The sequence below is a fragment of the Salvelinus fontinalis genome, chromosome 10 (assembly GCF_029448725.1).
Source record: "Salvelinus fontinalis isolate EN_2023a chromosome 10, ASM2944872v1, whole genome shotgun sequence".
NCBI classification, from domain to species: domain Eukaryota; kingdom Metazoa; phylum Chordata; class Actinopteri; order Salmoniformes; family Salmonidae; genus Salvelinus; species Salvelinus fontinalis.
In genome coordinates, this window is record NC_074674.1 from 19,696,624 (window position 1) to 19,720,198 (window position 23,575).

The window sequence follows — 23,575 nt, forward strand, 5'->3', positions numbered from 1 at the left end:
CTTGTTGGCCCTAGTATTCAAACTAGCGACCTTTTGGTTATTGGCCCGACACTCTAATCGCTAGGCTACCTACTGCCACAAATTGCTAGGTGGCTAGTAGAAAGTATTACAGAGAAACACATTTAAAAAAATATATATGTATATTTTTTTTTAAAGGACAAATCTGAGGGGGCACGTGCCCCTGTGCCCACTATGGGCATGACGCCTCTGAGGGAGGTCACAGGGTGTGTGTGTGTCTGAGGGCGCTGCTGGGGGCTGGTTATGTCTCTTTCCTCTCAGTGTGCAGTTGGTAGCTTTGAGCCGAACACGGTCACCCAGGTCTCTGGGTTTTCTCCTCTAAGCCAGCTGGTCTGGCTTTATACCTTCTTCTAGTCCTCTTTTACTCCTTTGTTCCATTTCATCCCTTCTTTTCTGAGCTAAAGGATAGAGTGATCTGACCTACAGCTGGAGCTGTAGGGAACCTTCCTGGGGAAGATAATACAAGCAGCACTGGTGAGTGTGTGTGTGTGTGTGTGTGTGTGTGTGTGTGTGTGTGTGTGTGTGTGTGTGTGTGTGTGTGTGTGTGTGTGTGTGTGTGTGTGTGTGTGTGCGTGTGCGTGTGCGTGTGCGTGTGTGTGTGTGTGTGTGACACACAGCAAACTCTTACTGACTCATAGCTTTCAATTTAGTTTAGTTTTGGGCAGAAAGGAGTGTGTGCCACATGATCAAACGAGAGTTTGTGAGTGCGAGAGCGCTTTTGAGAGTGTGTGCTGTCTATGGGAAAGTGTGTGAGCGCACTGCAAATGAACACAAAAACATAAATGTCTTCTATGGCGTTTTCTCATGGTAAAGTCGGTGGTGTGGCTTCATCTGCTGACAAGAAACTATAAAGGAACATCTAAAGGACTTGTAATCCCTCCCAAAGTCAAGCGTCTCTCACCTCTGTGTGTGGTTGGGTTCCCCTGGTCTGCCTGTCTGTCTGTGTCTGCCTGTCCGACCATAGCGAGAAGCACAGCCACAGCTGCAGTAGTCAATCAGGACTGGCCCAGGATAGAGAGAGAGACAGAAAGATATGAAGTTATAATTTGACCATGAAAAAATACACAAATGTTGAAATTCACTCTTATACTCCTATGCTGTACTTTTAGCAAGCTATATAGTTCAACATTCAATGGTGGTGTAAATATACTGTATTCAAGCAAGTCTACAATGCTTTGTGGATCTGTAACGGTTGGTCATTGGCCCTCCATCTTGGCTCTCCCTGCCCCTCCCCCATCACCTCTCTGACTGGCCTATGATCTCTGACCTCTGACCCTATGATACTTAAACTTTGTTTCTAGGTTACTTCTAGCTTTATTCCTAATGACCTTGAACAAATGCATCTTGTTATAAAACTGGTCTTTCAGTCATAACCATGGCTGACAGTCTACTGTGTGATGCAGTACAGTAGGATGACTGTATTTACCATAAGTAGCCTTTAGCTTGTGGTCTCTTGCGTCCTAACAGTCTCTTGGTCATATTTGTATAATTTGCTATGTCCCATCTCTGACAGACAGGGTTTGTGGTGTAGATTCTAGATGCCAAACTACTGTATACAATTAAACTGCAACAATTCCATAGCTAATGTTAGTCACTGTCTGCCTGGCTATCACTGCTGTTCAGCGTGTCCATACTGAAATTCTGGAGTGAATCAGAGCTTAAAATATCTCTGGTGGTACTGCCCTAACACTGCCATAGACTCTGGCCTCAGAACCAAGCACAGCTGTGTCTGAGGGAGCTACATGCCACATACACATGAGTGTTTGTGTGTGTGTCTATGAGGGAAGGGATGGAGGAGAGAACTTGGCTTTTACCTTTATTTAACTAGGCAAGTCAGTTAAGAACACATTCTTATTTACAATGACGGCCTACGACTGCCAAACCCGGACGACGCTGGGCCAATTGTGTCGCCGCCCTATGGGACTCCCAATCACGGCCGGATGTGATACAGCCTGGAATCGAAGCAGGGTGTCTGTAGTGACGCCTCGAGCACTGAGACGCAGTTCCTTAGAGCGCTGCGCCACTCGGGAGCCCCTTCAAAGCATGAAAGCATTCTTTGAAATATCTCCACATATTATACTGAGTTTGCAGAGACATACTTTCATTGTTGTAAAAAAAATGCTACCGGGACGACTGTGCCTTTGTTGTTCAGAGGCCTGTCTCACATGAATAACAGGCAGATTACATTGTGCGTGTCAGCCTGAGTGATGGGAGTGACAGGGAACGGCGACAGCAGGCTTGTCAGGTGAGATGCCTACAAACGCAGCAGCATCTTTTCTCGGGGTGTATAGTCCTGTAGTAGCAGAACGATGACTTTGCAGCTGTTTTTCCTGTAACACGGCAAAAGGTTAAGGCTCATCCATTATACATAGCAGGTGTAACGTACTGGGCGTTCCACTAGACCACTAACAACCAAACTAGACCCCCATGAGACATACACTACAGGAACACATTTGCAGTGAAAACACTCCCCAGAGACGGACTATTTGCTTTTGTGTACAGTATAGGTGTGCGGGTGTGGGCAAGTGTTTGTGTGGGTGTGTGTGTGTGCGTGTCGGTGTGTGAGCTGCAGAGCGGGTTAGAGCAGAGAGAAGTAGCCTCCTGCTATAGAGTTGTAGGACATTTCGTAAGTCCATCCACCCATCCGAAACTGCACAGTACTGGTAAACAAGTGCAGTTCCAAGAGCTTCCACTGCAGTGCACCAGTGAGCTACAGACCAGCACTTCATACTTCATAATGTTTGCCCTGTGTATTCTAGGGAAGGGAGATTGTATTACTCTGAAAATGTACATTCATTTGAGTTTAATAATCTGTTTTAAGATTAAAAGCAGGTGTGTGTGTGTGTGTGTGTGTGTGTGTGTGTGTGTGTGTGTGTGTGTGTGTGTGTGTGTGTGTGTGTGTGTGTGTGTGTGTGTGTGTGTGTGTTTGTGTGTGTGTGTGTGTGTGTGTGTGTGTGTGTGTGTGTGCGTGCGTGTGCGTGTGCGTGTGCGTGTGCGTGTGCGTGTGTGTGTGTGTGTAAACTACATCTTAATCTGTTCTATTAGAACCAGCTCCAGTATCATACAGTATCTCTCCGGTCTCTCCCAGGTGCTCTGTAAACCAATGGACCTGAGGACCTTAGAGACCACCCTGATGAAACAGTCAGACACAGACTGACTGACACAGATGAGAGAGAGATTGAGATAAAGCCAGAAGGGAAGAGAGAGAACCGAAACCTGAAACGCATGCAGGAGGATCTGGGGCTGAAGCTTTGACAGAACAGAAGGAAGTGCAAGTAATTGACTGGTAAGATATCCACGTTTTCACAGTTTAACCAGACAGGAAATGTAGTCCTCTATACTACGACTAGGGTGGTTTATTTATTTGGCACATATGTTGACTGAACACACTTCAGATAGATAGGATGTGTGTGTGTGTGTGTGTGTGTGTGTCTTCGTGCGTCTTTGTGCGCGCGCGCACCCGCTAGGGCCTTAAAACTTGTTCATGGATTGTGTGCGTGTTTGATGGATTGGAGAGAGCGAGAGAGAAAGAGAGAGCGATCGATCAAAGTGTGTCTATGGGCACATCACCAACGGGAAACAAACATTAGCGGAATTATCCCCCTTTCCTTCCCCTCCTCCGTTCCTTCACCGGGCAAATCACTCACTCACACTGAGAGACTGCGTAGCACGACTCCCTTCCTCTTCATTTCAAATCTGGAGTGGAGAAGAGAGTTTTAATGTTGCCAGTTGCCCTTTCCATCACTGTGTTTGTATGATTAATAGTAGGCTATTGCCATTCTGGATTTAAAGCGAATTCGTTTTTCTAACGGGGCTCCTTACACGAAGACTTTTCTGCTGTACGGTATTCGGACAAGGCTCGTGGAAACGCCTGCGTAAACGGACACTGATATCGGACAGATCAGCCTCATGAGGAGCAGGCTACAGTAAGTGTGTCCGGTGGTTATTATTTTCGCTTCGAAAGTTTACAGTTGGGACAGTTTGTGCTATTGGCAGAATACGCACAGTGTTTGCGCTCCGGAACCCGACCATAAACGCGTAGGAGTCTGTCATATCATTTAATAGATGTGTTATACTCAGAGAGTATACAACAGCCCAGTGAGAGAGATGTGAAGTCGTATAGTCGGATTTGTTTATTTTTCTTAAATATTTTCTTATTAAGTATTGTGTTCATGTCAATTTAAAGTTGATTGAGGTCAATACTTTATGTGTTTGTGAATGAATCTCAGACCTGTTAGAGAAAGTGAAATATGTAGCACTGATGGCCAAATTCAGTATCTTTAAAGTCATTTTGAGAAAATAAAATACTTTTGTATAATATTTTCTAGTGTACTAATACACGTGAGGGGGTCTGTGCCACCAGTGTCAATGGGTATTATGACCCTGATCCCAGGCTAGAGCAGTGCACAGTATGTGGCCTTGAGGGATGTGTTCTCCAACTCTGCCCCCTGGTCCAGCTGGAGAGCTACAGTGTGTGCAGGCTTTAGTTCCAGCCCAGCACTAACACACCTGATACTTGGCTCCTGTCCTCTGGATAAGCCTCTAGTTTCTGTTCTGGCTCTCCCATTAAGTCAGAGAGAGCAAGCAGTTTACAGGTGTATTACAGACTAAAGGCTAGCCTCACCTGGCTGCCACATCTCAGCTTTATGAACCAACACATGGCTGGGAGTGGGAACACATGACTGGTCAGGGGTGCACAATGGAGGCTCTGGAGTTCCGCAGTCCTGCCGGTTTTCATTTCTCGCTGCCATTCTACTTGATCAATTGTACTGATTGACTGGAATTTAACGAGGTAGAAAACCAGCAAACACCTTGGGCCTCACTCCTCTCTTAAGACCTGGAGAATTCACAACCCAAACTGTAGTTTATTTAAAAGCATATTGCAGAGGATTTGCTGTGTGGTCCCCATATGAGCTTTAACTCTGACGTGTCTGAATTTTGCCCCAACCCTTGTTTTCTAGTGAGTACAGTCTCATCTGCCACCGTGGTAAACAACTTACTTACTGTGTAGTGTTGCATCCACCATCCTAGTTAGGGAGTCTACATCCACCATCCTCCAGTTAGGGAGTCTACATCCACCATCCTCCAGTTAGGGAGTCTACATCCACCATCCTCCAGTTAGGGAGTCTACATCCACCATCCTCTAGTTAGGGAGTCTACATCCACCATCCTCCAGTTAGGGAGTCTACATCCACCATCCTCCAGTTAGGGAGTCTACATCCACCATCCTCCAGTTAGGGAGTCTACATCCACCATCCTCCAGTTAGGGAGTCTACATCCACCATCCTCCAGTTAGGGAGTCTACATCCACATCCTCTAGTTAGGGAGTCTACATCCACCATCCTCTAGTTAGGGAGTCTACATCCACCATCCTCCAGTTAGGGAGTCTACATCCACATCCTCTAGTTAGGGAGTCTACATCCACCATCCTCCAGTTAGGGAGTCTACATCCACCATCCTCCAGTTAGGGAGTCTACATCCACCATCCTCCAGTTAGGGAGTCTACATCCACATCCTCTAGTTAGGGAGTCTACATCCACCATCCTCTAGTTAGGGAGTCTACATCCACCATCCTCCAGTTAGGGAGTCTACATCCACATCCTCTAGTTAGGGAGTCTACATCCACCATCCTCTAGTTAGGGAGTCTACATCCACCATCCTCCAGTTAGGGAGTCTACATCCACCATCCTCCAGTTAGGGAGTCTACATCCACCATCCTCCAGTTAGGGAGTCTACATCCACCATCCTCCAGTTAGGGAGTCTACATCCACCATCCTCCAGTTAGGGAGTCTACATCCACCATCCTCCAGTTAGGTGGTCTACATCCACCATCCTCCAGTTAGGGAGTCTACATCCACCATCCTCCAGTTAGGGAGTCTACATCCACCATCCTCCAGTTAGGGAGTCTACATCCACCATCCTCCAGTTAGGGAGTCTACATCCACCATCCTCCAGTTAGGGAGTCTACATCCACCATCCTCCAGTTAGGGAGTCTACATCCACCATCCTCCAGTTAGGGAGTCTACATCCACCATCCTCCAGTTAGGGAGTCTACATCCACCATCCTCCAGTTAGGGAGTCTACATCCACATCCTCTAGTTAGGGAGTCTACATCCACCATCCTCCAGTTAGGGTGTCTACATCCACCATCCTCCAGTTAGGGAGTCTAATACAGATGAGTCTTTGTCTGCTAGTTGCCTGTAGCTACTGTAGTGTTAATCAGAAACTCCCCCCTACTCTAGTCTAGTCTGAAGTATTTATAATGAGTCATGTGCCCGTAGTGGACAATGGTGGTGGTGGTGGTGGTGGTGGGGGGGGGGGTTACAGCATCTACTGGCCAGCTTGGTAGAGCTGTAGGACACCGATCCAAGTCATGTCCCTTTTACTTGTTATTTTCCTCCTGACAAGGTGATAGAGGAACTACGTAGTTTTCTTTGAAATGACATGCGGTGCTCGTAGCGCCGTGATGAAGTCCCCGCAGGCTCTATGTCTGGGGGCTTGCACTCCTCCGCCCCCAGCCCTCTACTCCTCCCGTTCCCTATCCACCCCCTGCCCGGCACCCATCCGTCTACCCCCCACTACCCCTGCCCCTCTGACACTGGCATGTAGGTTGTCCTGCCAAGATATACAAGGGCATTGCCACCCCATCACCCACTGTCTGTCGCTCTCGCTCTATCCAGCCTCAAAATACACACTTACACATTCTGTCTACCCTGTCTATCTGTCTGTCTATTGGACTGTGTGTCTCTGGTCCAGGGTTGGACTGGGATAAAAAATCCACCTGGTGATTTCTAATACCCCAGCCCATTTTTTTCCTTTTGGCCCTCATTATTAGCCAAATAATGATAATTCTATGCAAACACCCCAATTTAGATCAGCCCACTGGCATTTGCCTGAACTGCCCTATGGCCAGTCTGTTTCTGTTTGGTCCTTCTGTCTGTCCCTCTCTTGCCCCAGAATACACACACGTACACAGCATGGGGGTAAATGAGGACTCTGAATCATCCCTCTACATAGAGAAAGGCCCATGTTTGGCACACTGCGATGGTGTGTTTAAGTTTGTGATAGAGAAGGGGTACCGTGATTGTTGTGAGATTGGGTGTTAGTTCGGGAAAATAAGGAGTCTGTTATATGTCCAACTCTTTTCTCTACTTCTACTGGCTATGTCTGTTTCTGTCTCTCTCTGTCTTAGTGTGAACTAGATACGGGCCGCTCTGCTTTGTTTTGGGGTAATAAGTTCATTCTTTTATTTTTGGAGCCCCACTGGTTACGTGTAAGCTATTTCTAGATGAAAAGGAAATGTGTGTTTGTGCGTAAGTGTGTGTGTGTGTGGAAGGAGGAATCGGGTGGAAACCTGCCATCTTCCTGGTTTGGTTTACAGGTGGGCTCTACATCATGTCGTCTTAGAGGGAACACACATGCTGGGGAAAAAAATCTAGCAAACACACACAAGCACACACACAGTGTTTAGGTCAAAAGCAAGCTTCCCTCGAAAGCAGAACTCCATGCTCAGTATCAACACCCACAGTTTATATAATTCGGGGTTGACTCAACAAGGAATGTTCTATATTTACTCAAAAGCAGAGGAGTATGGTGTTTCCTGAAACAGTCTCACTATCTGCATGACTGGCTGACTGACTGACTGACTGACTGAATGAATGAATGAATGAGAGCACAGAAGTAATGTGTCCTGTTTGGCATGTTGGGGTATGTTTTGATTGGACATTATGCCCTAGCTAGCTTGATTATATCTGGTGCTGACATATACTGTGTAGAAGATCTGTGTTTAAAATGTGCCTTTTCTGGTCAGTTTACTGAGGAGTCTGTACAGATCAGGCTCTATTCTCCTCTAGCTAGGGATGGGGGTACGTTGGAGCTGTCACCATGTTATTACATATCATATCATCTCTGATCTCCACAGGGGCATAAGGGATAGGGGATAGGGGTTTGGGATGGTACACAAACAAACAAAAGTATGTGGACACCTGCTCGTCGAACATCTCATTATAAAATCATGGGCATTAATATGGAGTTGGTCCCCCCTTTGCTGCGATAACAGCCTCCACTCTTCTGGGAAGGCTAGATCTCTCAAACTCAACTCTGGACCTTGAAGACAGTTCCACTGCATTTTTTCATTGTTCCCCTCTAATTAGGGACTGATTTAGACCTGGCACACCAGGTGTGTGCAATCAATTATCAGATAGAACAGAAAACCAGCAGACTCCGGACCTCGTAGGGTAACAGTTGTTGGAACATTGCTGTGTGGACTTGCTTCCTTTCAGCCACAATAGCATTAGTGAGGTAGGACACTGATGTAGAGTGATTAGGCCTGGCTCGCAGTCGGCGTTCCAATTCATCCCCAAAGTGTTCGATGGGGTTGAGGTCAGGGCTCTGTGCAGGCCAGTCGATTTCTTCCACACCGATCTCAACACCATTTCTGTATGGACCTCGCTTTGTGCACGGGGGCATTGTCATGCTGAAACAGGAAAGGGCCTTCCCCAAACTGTTGCCACGAAGTGGAAGCACAGAATCGTCTAGAATGTCATTGTATGCTGTTGTGTTAAGATTTTCCTTCACTGGAACTAAGGGGCCTAGCCCGAGCCATGAAAAACAGCCCCAGACCATTATTCCTCCTACACTAAACTTTACAGTTGGCACTATGCATTGGGGCAGGTAGCGTTCTCCTGGCATCCGCCAAACCCAGATTAGTCCGTCGGAATAACAGATGGTGAAGCGTGATTAATCACTCCAGAGAACGTGTTTCCACTGCTTCAGAGTCCAATGGCGGCGAGCTTTACACCACTCCAGCCGATACTTGGTATTTCGCATGGTGATCTTAGGCTTGTGTGTGGCTGCTCGGCCATGGAAACCCATTCAAATGAAGCTTCCTATGAACAGTTCTTGTGCTGACGTTGCTTCCAGAAGCAGTTTGGAACTCGGTAGTGAGTGTTGCAACCAAGGACAGACAATTTTTACATGCTATACGGGTCAGCACTCGGTCGGTCCTGTTTTCTGAGCTTGTGTGACCTACCACTTCGTGGCTGGGCCGTTGTTGCTCCTAGACATGTCCACTTCACAATAACAGCACTTACAGTTGACCGTGGCAGCTCTAGCAGGGTAGAAATTGTAGGGAATGTGGCATCCTATGACGGTGCCACGTTGAAAGTCACTGAGCTCTTCAGTACAGGCCATTCTTTTGCCAGTGTTTGTCTATGGAGATTGCATGGCGGTGTGCTCGATTTTATCCACCTGTCAGCAATGGGTGTGGCTGAAATAGCCGAATCCACAAATTTGATGTGATGTCCACATACTTTTGTATATATGGTGTATGTTGTGTAGCGTGATAGGGAGTTTTGATGACAGCCCGTTACCAGTCTGTTTCTGCTTTCTCTCATGAACAAGTACTACTGAATTACTACTCATCACTACTACACAAAATCTACTGGTTTTAGTACTTGATTGTTATTGAGATGTGTAGTAAACCAGTAGTGATTTATGTAGTAATTTAAGTAGTAATAAATTATGAATTGGGACGTTTCGCTACTGGTGAACACTACATATTTCCTACTCAAATCACTACATAATTCTCCCTTAATATGTAACTACTGAGCTTTTGGGTCTCTACTACTTAAAACCTACACATACCTACACAATTCCTACATGTTCACTATTGAATTACTACACGATTCCTACACATTACTGCTGTCTGCATACTCAATCCATATTGAATTACTACACGATTCCTACACATTACTGCTGTCTGCATACTCAATCATTTACATTACATTTAAGTCATTTAGCAGACGCTCTTATCCAGAGCGACTTACAAATTGGTGCATTCACCTAATGACATCCAGTGGAACAGCCACTTTACAATAGTGCATCTACATCTTTTAAGGGGGGGGGGGGGGGGCAGAAGGATTGCTTTATCCTATCCTAGGTATTCCTTGAAGAGGTGGGGTTTCAGGTGTCTCCGGAAGGTGGTGATTGACTCCGCTGTCCTGGCGTCGTGAGGGAGTTTGTTCCACCATTGGGGTGCCAGAGCAGCGAACAGTTTTGATTGGGCTGAGCGGGAACTGTACTTCCTCAGTGGTAGGGAGGCGAGCAGGCCAGAGGTGGATGAACGCAGTGCCCTTGTTTGGGTGTAGGGCCTGATCAGAGCCTGAAGGTACTGAGGTGCCGTTCCCCTCACAGCTCCGTAGGCAAGCACCATGGTCTTGTAGCGGATGCGAGCTTCAACTGGAAGCCAGTGGAGAGAGCGGAGGAGCGGGGTGACGTGAGAGAACTTGGGAAGGTTGAACACCAGACGGGCTGCGGCGTTCTGGATGAGTTGTAGGGGTTTGATGGCACAGGCAGGGAGCCCAGCCAACAGCGAGTTGCAGTAATCCAGACGGGAGATGACAAGTGCCTGGATTAGGACCTGCGCCGCTTCCTGTGTGAGGCAGGGTCGTACTCTGCGGATGTTGTAGAGCATGAACCTACAGGAACGGGCCACCGCCTTGATGTTAGTTGAGAACGACAGGGTGTTGTCCAGGATCACGCCAAGGTTCTTAGCGCTCTGGGAGGAGGACACAATGGAGTTGTCAACCGTGATGGCGAGATCATGGAACGGGCAGTCCTTCCCCGGGAGGAAGAGCAGCTCCGTCTTGCCGAGGTTCAGCTTGAGGTGGTGATCCGTCATCCACACTGATATGTCTGCCAGACATGCAGAGATGCGATTCGCCACCTGGTCATCAGAAGGGGGAAAGGAGAAGATTAGTTGTGTGTCGTCTGCATAGCAATGATAGGAGAGACCATGTGAGGTTATGACAGAGCCAAGTGACTTGGTGTATAGCGAGAATAGGAGAGGGCCTAGAACAGAGCCCTGGGGGACACCAGTGGTGAGAGCGCGTGGTGAGGAGACAGATTCTCGCCACGCCACCTGGTAGGAGCGACCTGTCAGGTAGGACGCAATCCAAGCGTGGGCCGCGCCGGAGATGCCCAACTCGGAGAGGGTGGAGAGGAGGATCTGATGGTTCACAGTATCGAAGGCAGCCGATAGGTCTAGAAGGATGAGAGCAGAGGAAAGAGAGTTAGCTTTAGCAGTGCGGAGCGCCTCCGTGATACAGAGAAGAGCAGTCTCAGTTGAGTGACTAGTCTTGAAACCTGACTGATTTGGATCAAGAAGGTCATTCTGAGAGAGATAGCAGGAGAGCTGGCCAAGGACGGCACGTTCAAGAGTTTTGGAGAGAAAAGAAAGAAGGGATACTGGTCTGTAGTTGTTGACATCGGAGGGATCGAGTGTAGGTTTTTTCAGAAGGGGTGCAACTCTCGCTCTCTTGAAGACGGAAGGGACGTAGCCAGCGGTCAGGGATGAGTTGATGAGCGAGGTGAGGTAAGGGAGAAGGTCTCCGGAAATGGTCTGGAGAAGAGAGGAGGGGATAGGGTCAAGCGGGCAGGTTGTTGGGCGGCCGGCCGTCACAAGACGCGAGATTTCATCTGGAGAGAGGGGAGAGAAAGAGGTCAAAGCACAGGGTAGGGCAGTGTGAGCAGAACCAGCGGTGTCGTTTGACTTAGCAAACGAGGATCGGATGTCGTCGACCTTCTTTTCAAAATGGTTGACGAAGTCGTCTGCAGAGAGGGAGGAGGGGGGGGGGAGGGGGAGGAGGATTCAGGAGGGAGGAGAAGGTGGCAAAGAGCTTCCTAGGGTTAGAGGCAGATGCTTGGAATTTAGAGTGGTAGAAAGTGGCTTTAGCAGCAGAGACAGAAGAGGAAAATGTAGAGAGGAGGGAGTGAAAGGATGCCAGGTCCGCAGGGAGGCGAGTTTTCCTCCATTTCCGCTCGGCTGCCCGGAGCCCTGTTCTGTGAGCTCGCAATGAGTCGTCGAGCCACGGAGCGGGAGGGGAGGACCGAGCCGGCCTGGAGGATAGGGGACATAGAGAGTCAAAGGATGCAGAAAGGGAGGAGAGGAGGGTTGAGGAGGCAGAATCAGGAGATAGGTTGGAGAAGGTTTGGGCAGAGGGAAGAGATGATAGGATGGAAGAGGAAAGAGTAGCGGGGGAGAGAGAGCGAAGGTTGGGACGGCGCGATACCATCCGAGTAGGGGCAGTGTGGGAAGTGTTGGACGAGAGCGAGAGGGAAAAGGATACAAGGTAGTGGTCGGAGACTTGGAGGGGAGTTGCAATGAGGTTAGTGGAAGAACAGCATCTAGTAAAGATGAGGTCAAGCGTATTGCCTGCCTTGTGAGTAGGGGGGGAAGGTGAGAGGGTGAGGTCAAAAGAGGAGAGGAGTGGAAAGAAGGAGGCAGAGAGGAATGAGTCAAAGGTAGACATGGGGAGGTTAAAGTCACCCAGAACTGTGAGAGGTGAGCCGTCCTCAGGAAAGGAGCTTATCAAGGCATCAAGCTCATTGATGAACTCTCCAAGGGAACCTGGAGGGCGATAAATGATAAGGATGTTAAGCTTGAAAGGGCTGGTAACTGTGACAGCATGGAATTCAAAGGAGGCGATAGACAGATGGGTAAGGGGAGAAAGAGAGAATGACCACTTGGGAGAGATGAGGATCCCGGTGCCACCACCCCGCTGACCAGAAGCTCTCGGGGTGTGCGAGAACACGTGGGCAGACGAAGAGAGAGCAGTAGGAGTAGCAGTGTTATCTGTGGTGAGCCATGTTTCCGTCAGTGCCAAGAAGTCGAGGGACTGGAGGGAGGCATAGGCTGAGATGAGCTCTGCCTTGTTGGCCGCGGATCGGCAGTTCCAGAGGCTACCGGAGACCTGGAACTCCACGTGGGTCGTGCGGGCTGGGACCACCAGGTTAGGGTGGGCGCGGCCACGCGGTGTGAGGCGTTTGTATGGTCTGTGCAGAGAGGAGAGAACAGGGATAGACAGACACATATTTGACAGGCTACAGAAGAGGCTACGCTAAAGCAAAGGAGATTAGAATGACAAGTGGGCTACACGTCTCGAATGTTCAGAAAGTTAAGCTTACGTAGCAAAAAATCAATGAAATTACAAATCTTATTGACTAAAATGATATAGTACTGCTGGCTGGTGAAGTAGCCTGGCTAGCAGTAGCTGCGTTGTTGAAAGTGAAGCTGGCTAGGTGACCTCGACAGTTTCTCTATCAATCCATATTGAATTACTACACGATTCCTACACATTGCTGTGTCTGCATACTCAATCTATATTGAATTACTACACGATTCCTACACATTGCTGCTGTCTGCATACTCAATCTATATTGAATTACTACACGATTCCTACACATTGCTGCTGTCTGCATACTCAATCCATATTGAATTACTACACGATTCCTACACATTGCTGCTGTCTGCATACTCAATCTATATTGAATTACTACACGATTCCTACACATTACTGCTGTCTGCATACTCAATCCATATTGAATTACTACACGATTCCTACACATTGCTGCTGTCTGCATACTCAATCCATATTGAATTACTACACGATTCCTACACATTACTGCTGTCTGCATACTCAATCCATATTGAATTACTACACGATTCCTACACATTGCTGCTGTCTGCATACTCAATCCATATTGAATTACTACACGATTCCTACACATTGCTGCTGTCTGCATACTCAATCCATATTGAATTACTACTGCCAGTGCCATCTGTGTGTGTGGTGTTGTATCACTACTGATCACTACTGAATTGATCCTGATCCTTTATCATTTTCTACATAAATCCTTTGGAATTACTATTTAAAACATTGCCCAACCTATTCAAAATCCCTACATGTTTCTTCCTCACGTTTCTAACTGTAGTTATATCACCAAACAAGCAATAATAAGCTCATGCAAACTTTATTGCAATTTGTTTTGATTCAATTAATGACATATTGAATGACATATTTACACTTATTTTGTCCATCCCTTTGAGACCTTGTCTTCATTCAGCTTTGACTGAACTTTATGCACATCCTCTTTTTTGTTGCAGCCACATTTTTCCACCATGTAACCTTTAGAAAATAAAGACAAGGACAAGAGACAACCAATTCTAAGCCATTATCAATGATCGGCTAACAGAGGACACAACACAGAAAAACATTTTTAATCGCACTAACAATGGCCTCCAGTCTTCTTATGTCAAGGGGCTCCTTGGCAACAGGTCACAAGAGGTAAGTAGAATGGGTAAGTATACAATAAGAACATACTGTACATTTGCATACAAACACACTCATCAGCTAGCACGACGAAAACAGAGTCTACATAGCTACAATTCAATGGGGCTAGCAAACAGATAGGCTAAACTCAATACATCTCTATGACAATGGCTAACGGCTAAGAGCGTTTTGGATAGAAATCTTTTTGATGTTGTAAAAAGTGATATAAACGGCTAAACAATGACATGAAGGTATTCATGAAAGTATTCATAAAGGAAAGTTAAACTTACAGATGGTGCCAGTATAAGGTCTATGAAAGACAGGATGACGGAGGATGGAAGGGGATTACATTCGGGATTGTCAAAGACAGTAAACAGTAACAACAACCAACTACTTCCTGTTTTGTCTTCTTCCGCAGTCATGAAAAGTCGGTGTAGTCTGGCTGTAGTGTTATGATACGTCAAGTAATAAAAACTACCTGATTACTGTTGAAAAGCCTGTGTAGTAAAGCTGTAGTGCTTTGAGTACTTATTAACTACCAACGTCAAGTAGAAAAATCTCTAGCCGACCAGATTACTACTAACAAGCCTGTGTAGTAAAGCTGTAGTGTTTTGAGTACTTGTTTACCACCAACAGCAAGTAGTAAAAACCTCTACCTGATTACTACTGGAAACTACTGTTTTCCTACTGAACACTACACATCTCTACCTATCTTGAGTAGTGCATAAAGTACACATTCACTACACAGTCTCTACATTGTCACTACTGCACAAATAAGTTTTGTGTAGTAATTCAGTAGTGCTTTTTCACGAGAGTTAGCCAACTCCCTACTCGTCGTCTTGTCATTGACAAGCCTGATCCCTTTCTCTCTTTCCCCCTTCCATTCTCCTTCAGCCTTGCCTCTGACTGTAAGCTGGGAACCGTGTGTGTGTGTGTGTGTGTGTGTGTGTGTGTGTGTGTGTGTGTGTGTGTGTGTGTGTGTGTGTGTGTGTGTGTGTGTGTGTTGGACGCTATAAACCATGTGTGCTCTGACTGTGTCTAGCTACTTAAGACAAGCTTAAAGAACCTGTAGGCCAGGGAGTCACTCGATGTACAGGTAACTGCCAAAATAAAGGAAACTCTTACGTAAATGAGGGATAGAAGGTCTATTGAAAGCAGGTGCTTCCTTCCACAGAGGTGTGGTTCCTGAGTTAATTAAGCAAATAGCATCCCATCATGCATAGGGTCATGTATAATAATTCCCAGTTACCCATCATTTTGGCTATTATGGCAAGAAGAAGATATCTCAGGGACTTTGAAAGATGCATCTCCAAGGAGCATAAAAGGTGTGTGTGTGTCTCAGACAACAGATCTCAATTCAATTGAACGCTAATGGGAGATTCTAGAGCGGTGTCTGAGACAGCGTTTTCCACCACCATCAACAAAACACCCACACAAACACCCTTCACCATCAACAAAACACACACACAAGCACACACCCACTCATGCACACAAACGCACACACACACACGCTCACACACATGGGCTGGGCATTGCCAGGGACCTCATGATACGATATTTATCACGATACGATAAGTATAGCCATTCTCATGATTCTATATGTATTGCGATTCGATACTGTGATTGTATTGCAGTTTTGTGTTCCTAACAAGTTGCTTACTAAATGTCTGCTCCAGAGAGCCAAGAGAGAGCATGAGAAAATTAATTTTGATCAGTCAGGGAAATACAGTGCTGAAAACATGTTGAGTCACTATTTATAAAGAAGACGGAAAACAAGTTATAGGATGAAAAATACCTACAGTAGCATTTTTTTTTTAAATAACAATTTATATATCTCTATATATTTTTTTTTGTTATATATATATATATATATATATATATATATATATATATATATATATATATATATATATATATATATATATATATATATATATATATATATATATATATTTATGGGTATACAGTACTAGTCAAAAGTTTTGACACACCTACTCATTCAAGGGTTTTTCTATATTTTTACTATTTTTTACATTGTAGAATAATAGTGAAGATGTCAAAACTATGAGATAACACATGGAATCATGTACTAACCAAAAAATGCTAAACAAACCAAAATATATTTAATATTTTTGATTCTTCCTTGATGACAGCTTTGCACACTCTTGGCATTGTCTCAACCAGCTTCAGCTGGAATCCTTTTCCAACAGTCTTGAAGGAGTTCCCACATATGCTGAGCACTTGTTGGCTGCTTTTCGTTCACTCTGCATTCCAATTCATCCCAAACCATCTCAAATGGGTTGAGGTTGGGTGATTGTGGAGGCCAGGTCATCTGATGCAGCACTCCATCACTCTCCTTCTTGACTAAATAGCCCTTGCACAGCCTGGAGGTGTGTTGGGTCATTGTCCTGTTGGAAAAGCGTTAAGTGTGCCTTGAATTTTAAATAAATTGTGTCACCAGCAAAACACGCCCACACCATCACACCTCTTCCTCCATGCTTCACGGTGGGAACCACACATACGGAGATCATCCGTTCACCTACTCTGCGTCTCACAAAGACACGGCGGTTGGAACCAAAAATCTCACATTTTGACTCATCAGACCAAAGGACAGATTTCCACCGGTCTAATGTCCATTGCTCGTATTTTTGTTGGCCCAAGCAAGTCTCTTCTTCTTATTGGTGTCCTTTTGTAGTGGTTTCTTTGCAGCAATTCAACCATGAATGCCTGATTCACGCAGTCTCCTCTGAACAGTTGATGTTGAGATGTGTCTGTTACTTGAACTCTGTGAAGCATTTATTTGGGCTGCAATTTCTGAGGCTGGGAACTCTAAGGAACTTATCCTCTGCAGCAGAGGTAACTCTGGGTCTTCCTTTCCTGTGGCAGTCCCCATGAGAGCCAGTTTCATCATAGCCCGTGATGGTTTTTGCGACTGCATTTGAAGAAACTTTGAAAGTTCTTGATTGACTGACCTTCATGTCTTAAAGTAATGATGGACTGTCGTTTCTCTTTGCTTATTTGAGCTGTTCTTGCCATAATATGGACTTGGTCTTTTACCAAATATACCACCCTTACCTTGTCACAAAACAACTGATTGGCTCAAACACATTAAGAAGGAAAGAAATTCCACAAATTCACTTTTAACAAGGCACACCTGTTAATTGAAATGCATTCCATGTGACTACCTCATGAAGCTGGTTGAGAGAATGCCAAAGCTGAGTGGGCAAATCTGTCAGCAAGGCCAAAAGTGGCTACTTTATTTTGATTTGACACTTTTTTGCTTATTGTTATTTCATAGTTTTGATGCCTTCACTATTATTCTACAATGTAGAAAATAGCAAAAATAAAGAAAAACCTTTGAATGAGTAGATCTGTCCAAACCTTTGACTGGTACTGTATATAAATATATATATTTTTTTTTACAAATCGACACTTAGAGACAAATGTCAATAAATTATTATCCAAAAATAAGATTGAGATATGTCACTGTATAGATGTTTCCCCCCGTAACACACACACACACACACACACACACACACACACACACACACACACACACACACACACACACACACACACACACACACACACACACACACACACACACACACACACACACACACACACACAGTACATCACTGGGGTCGAGCTCCCTGCCATCCAGGGCATTTGTACTAGGCGGTGTATGAGGAAGGCCCGGAAAATTGCCAATGACTCAGTACCGGAGCATCATGTCTCGGAACAATAGGCTCTGAGACAGCTTCTATCGCCAAGCAATAAGACTGTTGAACTGCTAACCGATGGCTGCTCAATCCCATCCACGGACTATCTGCACTGACTTTATACACAATCTTAAGTCTCTATTCACACATTCACGTACTTAAACTGTCACTCTGGCACACAAACACACATACCACACACACTCACACATACTAACGCGGCTATTCATGATTATTTATCCGTCTGCCTAGTTGCTTCTAGTCACTTTTACCCCTGCCTACATGTACAGTTGAAGTCGGAAGTTTACATACACTTAGGTTGGAGTCATTAAAACTCGTTTTTCAACCATTCCATACATTTCTTGTTAACAAACTATAGTTTTGGCAAGTCGGTTAGGACATCTACTTCGTGCATAACACAAGTACTTTTTCCAACAATTGTTTACAGACAGATTATTTCAAATATAAATCACTGTATCACAATTCCAGTGGGTCAGAAGTGGACATACATGTACACTAAGTTGACTGTGCCTTTAAACAGCTTGGACAATTCCAGAAAATTATGTCATGGCTTTAGAAGCTTCTGATAGGCTAATTGACTTCATTTGAGTCAATTGGAGGTGTACCTGTGGATGTATTTCAAGGCCTACCTTCAAACTCAGTGCCTCTTTGCTTGACATCATGGGAAAATCAAAAGAAATCAGCCAAGACCTCAGAAAGGTTTTTGTAGACCTCCACAAGTGTGGTTCATCCTTGGGAGCAATTTCCAAACACCTGAATGTACCACGTTCATTGGTATAAACAATAGTACGCAAGTATAAACACCATGGGACCACGCAGCCGTCATACCGGTCAGGAAGGAGATGCGTTCTGTCTCCTAGAGATGACCGTACTTTGGTGTGAAAAGTGCAAATCAATCCCAGAACAACAGCAAAGGACCTTGTGAAGATGCTGGAGGAAACCGGTACAAAAGTATTTATATCCTCAGTAAAACGTGTCCTATATCGACATAGCCTGAAAGGCTGCTCAGCAAGGAAGAAGCCACTGCTCCAAAACCGCCATAAAAAAAGCCAGACTACGGTTTGCAACTGCACATGGGGACAAAGATCGGAGAAATGTCCTCTGGTCTAATGAAACAAAATTATACATTTTTGCCCATAATGACCATCGTTATGTTTGGAGGAAAAAGGGGGAGGCTTGCAAGCCGAAGAACACCATCCCAACCGTGAAGGACGGGTGTGGCAGCATCATGTTGTGGGGGTGCTTTGCTGCAGGAGGGACTGGAGCACTTCAAAATAGATGGCATCATGAGGAAGGGAAATTATGTGGATATATTAAAGCAACATCTCAAGACATCAGTCAGGAAGTTAAAGCTTGGTCACAAATGGGTCTTCCAAATGGACAATTACCCCAAGCATACTTCCAAAGTTGTAGCAAAATGGCTTAAGGACAACAAAGTCAAGGTATTGGAGTGGCCATCACAAAGCCCTGACCTCAATCCTATAGAAAATAGAAAATATGTTGACAGGACTGAAAAAGAGTGTGTGAGCAAGAAGGCCTACAACCTGACTCAGTTACACCAGCTCTGTCAGGAGGAATGGGCCAAAATTCACCCAACTTGTTGTGGGAAACTTGTGGAAGGCTACCCGAAACGTTTGACCCAAGTTAAACATTTTGAAGGCAATGCTACCAAATACTAATTGAGTGTATGTAAACTTCTGACCCACTGGGAAAGTGATGAAAGAAATAAAAGCTGAAATAAATCATTCTCTCTACTATTATTCTGACCTTTCACATTCTTAAGATATATTGGTGATCCTAACTGACCTTAGACAGGGAATTTTTACTAGGATTAAATGTCAGGAATTGTGAAAAGCGGACTTTAAATGTATTTGGCTACGGTGTATGTAACCTTCCAACTTCAACTGTCCATATGTCCTCCACCTTATCCCTGCACGTTGATATGGTATTCGTGTTGGCCTCATATGTAGCTTACGTTGTGTTTTTGTTGTTGCTCTTGTGTGCTTTTATTTTTATCTGACCTGGTGTTGATTCCATGCCTTTGTTTAAGATCACATCTCTATTTTCCTACTTCTGATTGTTGAGGAATAACTAAATAAGTTAGCATTTCACTGTAGGGTTTACGGTCGTTGTATTCTGTCCTGTGATGAATAAACGTTGATTTGATTTATTCATCACATGACAGAAAATGCTAACTTACTGAACTCTGCATTGTTGAGGAAGAGCTTGTATCAGAGGTAGGAAAATAGAAATAGGATCTTTAAAAAAGGCATGGAAATGAACAACACCATGTCAGATACAAACCAATGTGTAGGGATACAGGGGAAGTTGAAGTACAGTAATATACGCTGAGTGTACAAAACATTAAACCATGCTCTTTCCATGATATTGACTGACCAGGTGAATCCAGGTGAAAGCTATGATCGCTTATTGATGTCACTTGTTAAATCCACTTCAATCAGTGTAGATGAAGGGGAGGAGACAGGTTCAATAATCTTTTTTAAGCCTTGGGACAGTTGAGACATGGATTGTTTATGTGTGCCATTCAGAAGGTAAAGACAAAATATTTATGTGCCTTTGATTGGGGTATGGTAGTAGGTGGCTGGCGCACCGTTTTGAGTGTGTCAAGAAGTGCTGAGTTGTTCACACACAACAGTTTCCCGTGTGTATCAAGAATGGTCCACCACCCAAAGGACATCCAGCCAACTTGATACAACTGTGGGAAGCATTGGAGTGAACATGGGCCAGCATCTCTGTGGAACGCTTTCGACACCTTGTCGACTCCATGCCCCGACGAATTGAGGCTGTTCTGAGGGGAAAACGGAGGGGGTGTAACTTATTATTCCTAATGTTTTGTACACTCAGTGTATACGTGTAGTGTTCCCTTTGAAATATACTGGATCTCCCTCCATTTCTTCAGTGCTCTTGACTTCTTTTCTCTCGTTCTCTCTGTTTCCCCATGAGAGAGACAGAGGCCTGATTAACAGATGGAGGCATGGAGAAATGAAGGAGGGAATATAGCACATACTCCCCTCAGAGGATACTGGGCCTGCTCTCTCTCTCTCTCTCTCTCTCTCTCTCTCTCTCTCTCTCTCTCTCTCTCTCTCTCTCTCTCTCTCTCTCTCTCTCTCTCTCTCTCTCTCTCTCTCTCTCTCTCTCTCTCTCTCTCTGTCTGTCTGTCCCCCCTCTCTCTTCCTCCCTCTCTCTCTCATTCTCCCGTAGTTCTTATATACTGTACAACAATAGGTTATGATTATAGGTTATGATAGCGATAAGAGTAAGGGGCGGAAGTTAGGTGTCAAGGTAAAAGCTAGAGGTCATGGATTAGGGGACGGGGGATTGGTGGGTTACTCTAAACTCCGCTGAGACCCTCCTGTAAACCCAGGTGTACTGGATTAGGGGCGCGTGTGCGTGACACGCGGTGACTTAGTGTTACACAACAAGCTGTGGACTGAATCCTTCAGATCCTCTGGGCCAAGACACACAAGGCCTAGTTAATAGGTGTCAACAACGGGACTCTTCAGCTAGAGGTGTACCCTGCTGGATGTGTGTTGGGATGGAGAAATTCAGGTCCATTTTCTAATTGAATAGGCTTTTCGAACTTGTGTTTCTACCTTCAGTGGGAAGCAAATGGCCGTCTCTCTGGTTGTCAATTAGATGTGATGTTTTGAGTTGTGTGGTAGAGATGTATGTCTTCATCAGTGAGTGATTTTCCTCTCTCAGGTCAAGCTGTTGAATGATCAATTCTTCAGTTTGACACAAACATAGTTGAACCACTCTCCAAGACTGCTCAACAAGTACTACTGTGTGTGTGTTTGACAACATTTTAACTGATTTCTTTCTCTATTTCTGTTTAAGGAGCGAATGCCAGAGGAATTGAGAGGGGACAAATAAAGAGAATACTGCTGTGAGGATTGAGACGAGAAGAGGAACAGGACTTTTGGGGATAGGAGAGAAAGAGAAGGAGTGAAGATGGGGAGGAAAAAGATCCAGATAGCACGGATTATGGATGAACGCAACAGACAGGTAATTGAACACACACACACACTCTTAAGCTTGTGCTTAATCGTGTGTGAGCTTACTCAGAAAGGGTCACAAACATAACCCCCAACCCTCCCACGCCCGCAGACAACTAGGTGGGCAGGAAGCAGAGACAGATGCAGTGTGTGTGTGTGTGTGTGTGTGTGTGTGTGTGTGTGTGTGTGTGTGTGTGTGTGTGTGTGTGTGTGTGTGTGTGTGTGTGTGTGTGTGTGTGTGTGTGTGTGTGTGTAGTGGGGGAGTGGTTCCTCTCTTCCTGTTATGACAGGAAATGCACTAACATGTGCTTCCTGACCCCTAGAGCTCGAATGACCTCCCTGTTCTCTCTGTTCTCAGTGTGTGTGTGTGTGTGTGTGTTTGCATGGGATTACCAGTCCTTCCAGCCTCAGTTTTCTTCCCTAGTGTCCTGACAGTGACATTGGATCTTCCACATATTCTGTTGTGAACACGTAGGCCTTCAGCGTACATGTAATACATTTCACCTACATAATGCCTTCCCCCTCTCTCCCTCTCCCTTTCTATCAATCTCTCCCTCTCTCCCTTTCTATCAATCTCTCCCTTTGTATATATCTCTCCCTCTCTCCCTCTACCTTTCTATCTCTCTGCCTTTCTATCTATCTCTCCCTCTCCCTTTCTATCAATCTCCCCCTCTGCCTTTCTATCTATCTCTCCCTCTCTCCCTCTACCTTTCTATCTCTCTCCCTCTCTATCTCTCCCTCTCTCCCTCTACCTTTCTATCTATCTCTCCCTGTCTATCTATCTCTCCCTCTCTCCCTCTATCTCTCCCTCTCATTTTCTATCAATCTCTCCCTCTCCTTTTCTATCAATCTCTCCCTCTACCTTTCAATCTATCTCTCCCACTCTCTCCCTTTCTATCTCCCCCCCCCACCTTTCTATCCATCTTTCCCTTCTGCCGCTCTTTCTCCATCTCCAGGTGACGTTCACCAAGCGGAAGTTTGGCCTGATGAAGAAGGCGTACGAGCTGAGCGTGCTGTGTGACTGTGAGATCGCCCTCATCATCTTCAACAGCACCAACAAGCTGTTCCAGTACGCCAGCACCGACATGGACAAGGTCCTGCTCAAATACACCGAGTACAACGAACCTCACGAGAGCAGGACCAACTCTGACATCGTGGAGGTGGGTCCCACACAGTGTATTTGCAGACTGATTCCCGGACATGGTTCCCAGGTCTAATAGCAGATGAAATAACTGGTTATAAGTACATGTCAGTCTGTTGAATGAACAGTGGAATTCAGTCTGCTGGTATTTTGTGACAGACGGTACTCGGGCCCATGTTGGGCTCATGGCCCACGGCTCAGGGAGGCTAATGTGTGCAGGCCTGAGTCTGAGTCGGCCAGCCTGGAGTTACTTAACGATGTTAAGGAACAAGGTGTCCCCTCACAAACACACACACACACACACATGTCCAACATCCCCATTCAACCCTCTTCAGGGCCACCCAGCGGACCATGGTCCATGTGACAGAGGTTAAGGATCAGGGTTTAGGGAGCAGAGTTCACAGGACAGGTGTGTTGCATTCCGGCTCTGGAACGTTGGCAGGAATCTGTACTGGCTTGGAGTAGAGTTGTTGTGGTCTTATATAGGATCCTGTTAAAGAGAGGGAGAAGGAGAGAGAGAACAGAGAGATCAGTGAAAGATGTGTGTTC

General features: G+C 45.5%; 1 protein-coding gene across 3 annotated transcripts in view; it reads left to right on the forward strand.

Annotated features, from left to right (window-relative positions):
* The first annotated feature begins 273 nt into the window (after positions 1–273).
* LOC129863769 (myocyte-specific enhancer factor 2C-like) overlaps positions 274–23,575 on the forward strand; it is a 34,719-nt gene continuing 11,417 nt past the window's right edge. For all 3 annotated transcript variants that reach the window (XM_055936012.1, XM_055936013.1, XM_055936014.1), the window contains exons 1-4: positions 274–492; positions 3,107–3,304; positions 21,728–21,895; positions 22,842–23,045. In XM_055936012.1, coding sequence (XP_055791987.1) covers positions 21,842–21,895; positions 22,842–23,045 — 258 coding nt within the window. In that variant the 5' untranslated portion in view covers positions 274–492; positions 3,107–3,304; positions 21,728–21,841. The remainder of the gene's footprint in view (positions 493–3,106; positions 3,305–21,727; positions 21,896–22,841; positions 23,046–23,575) is intronic.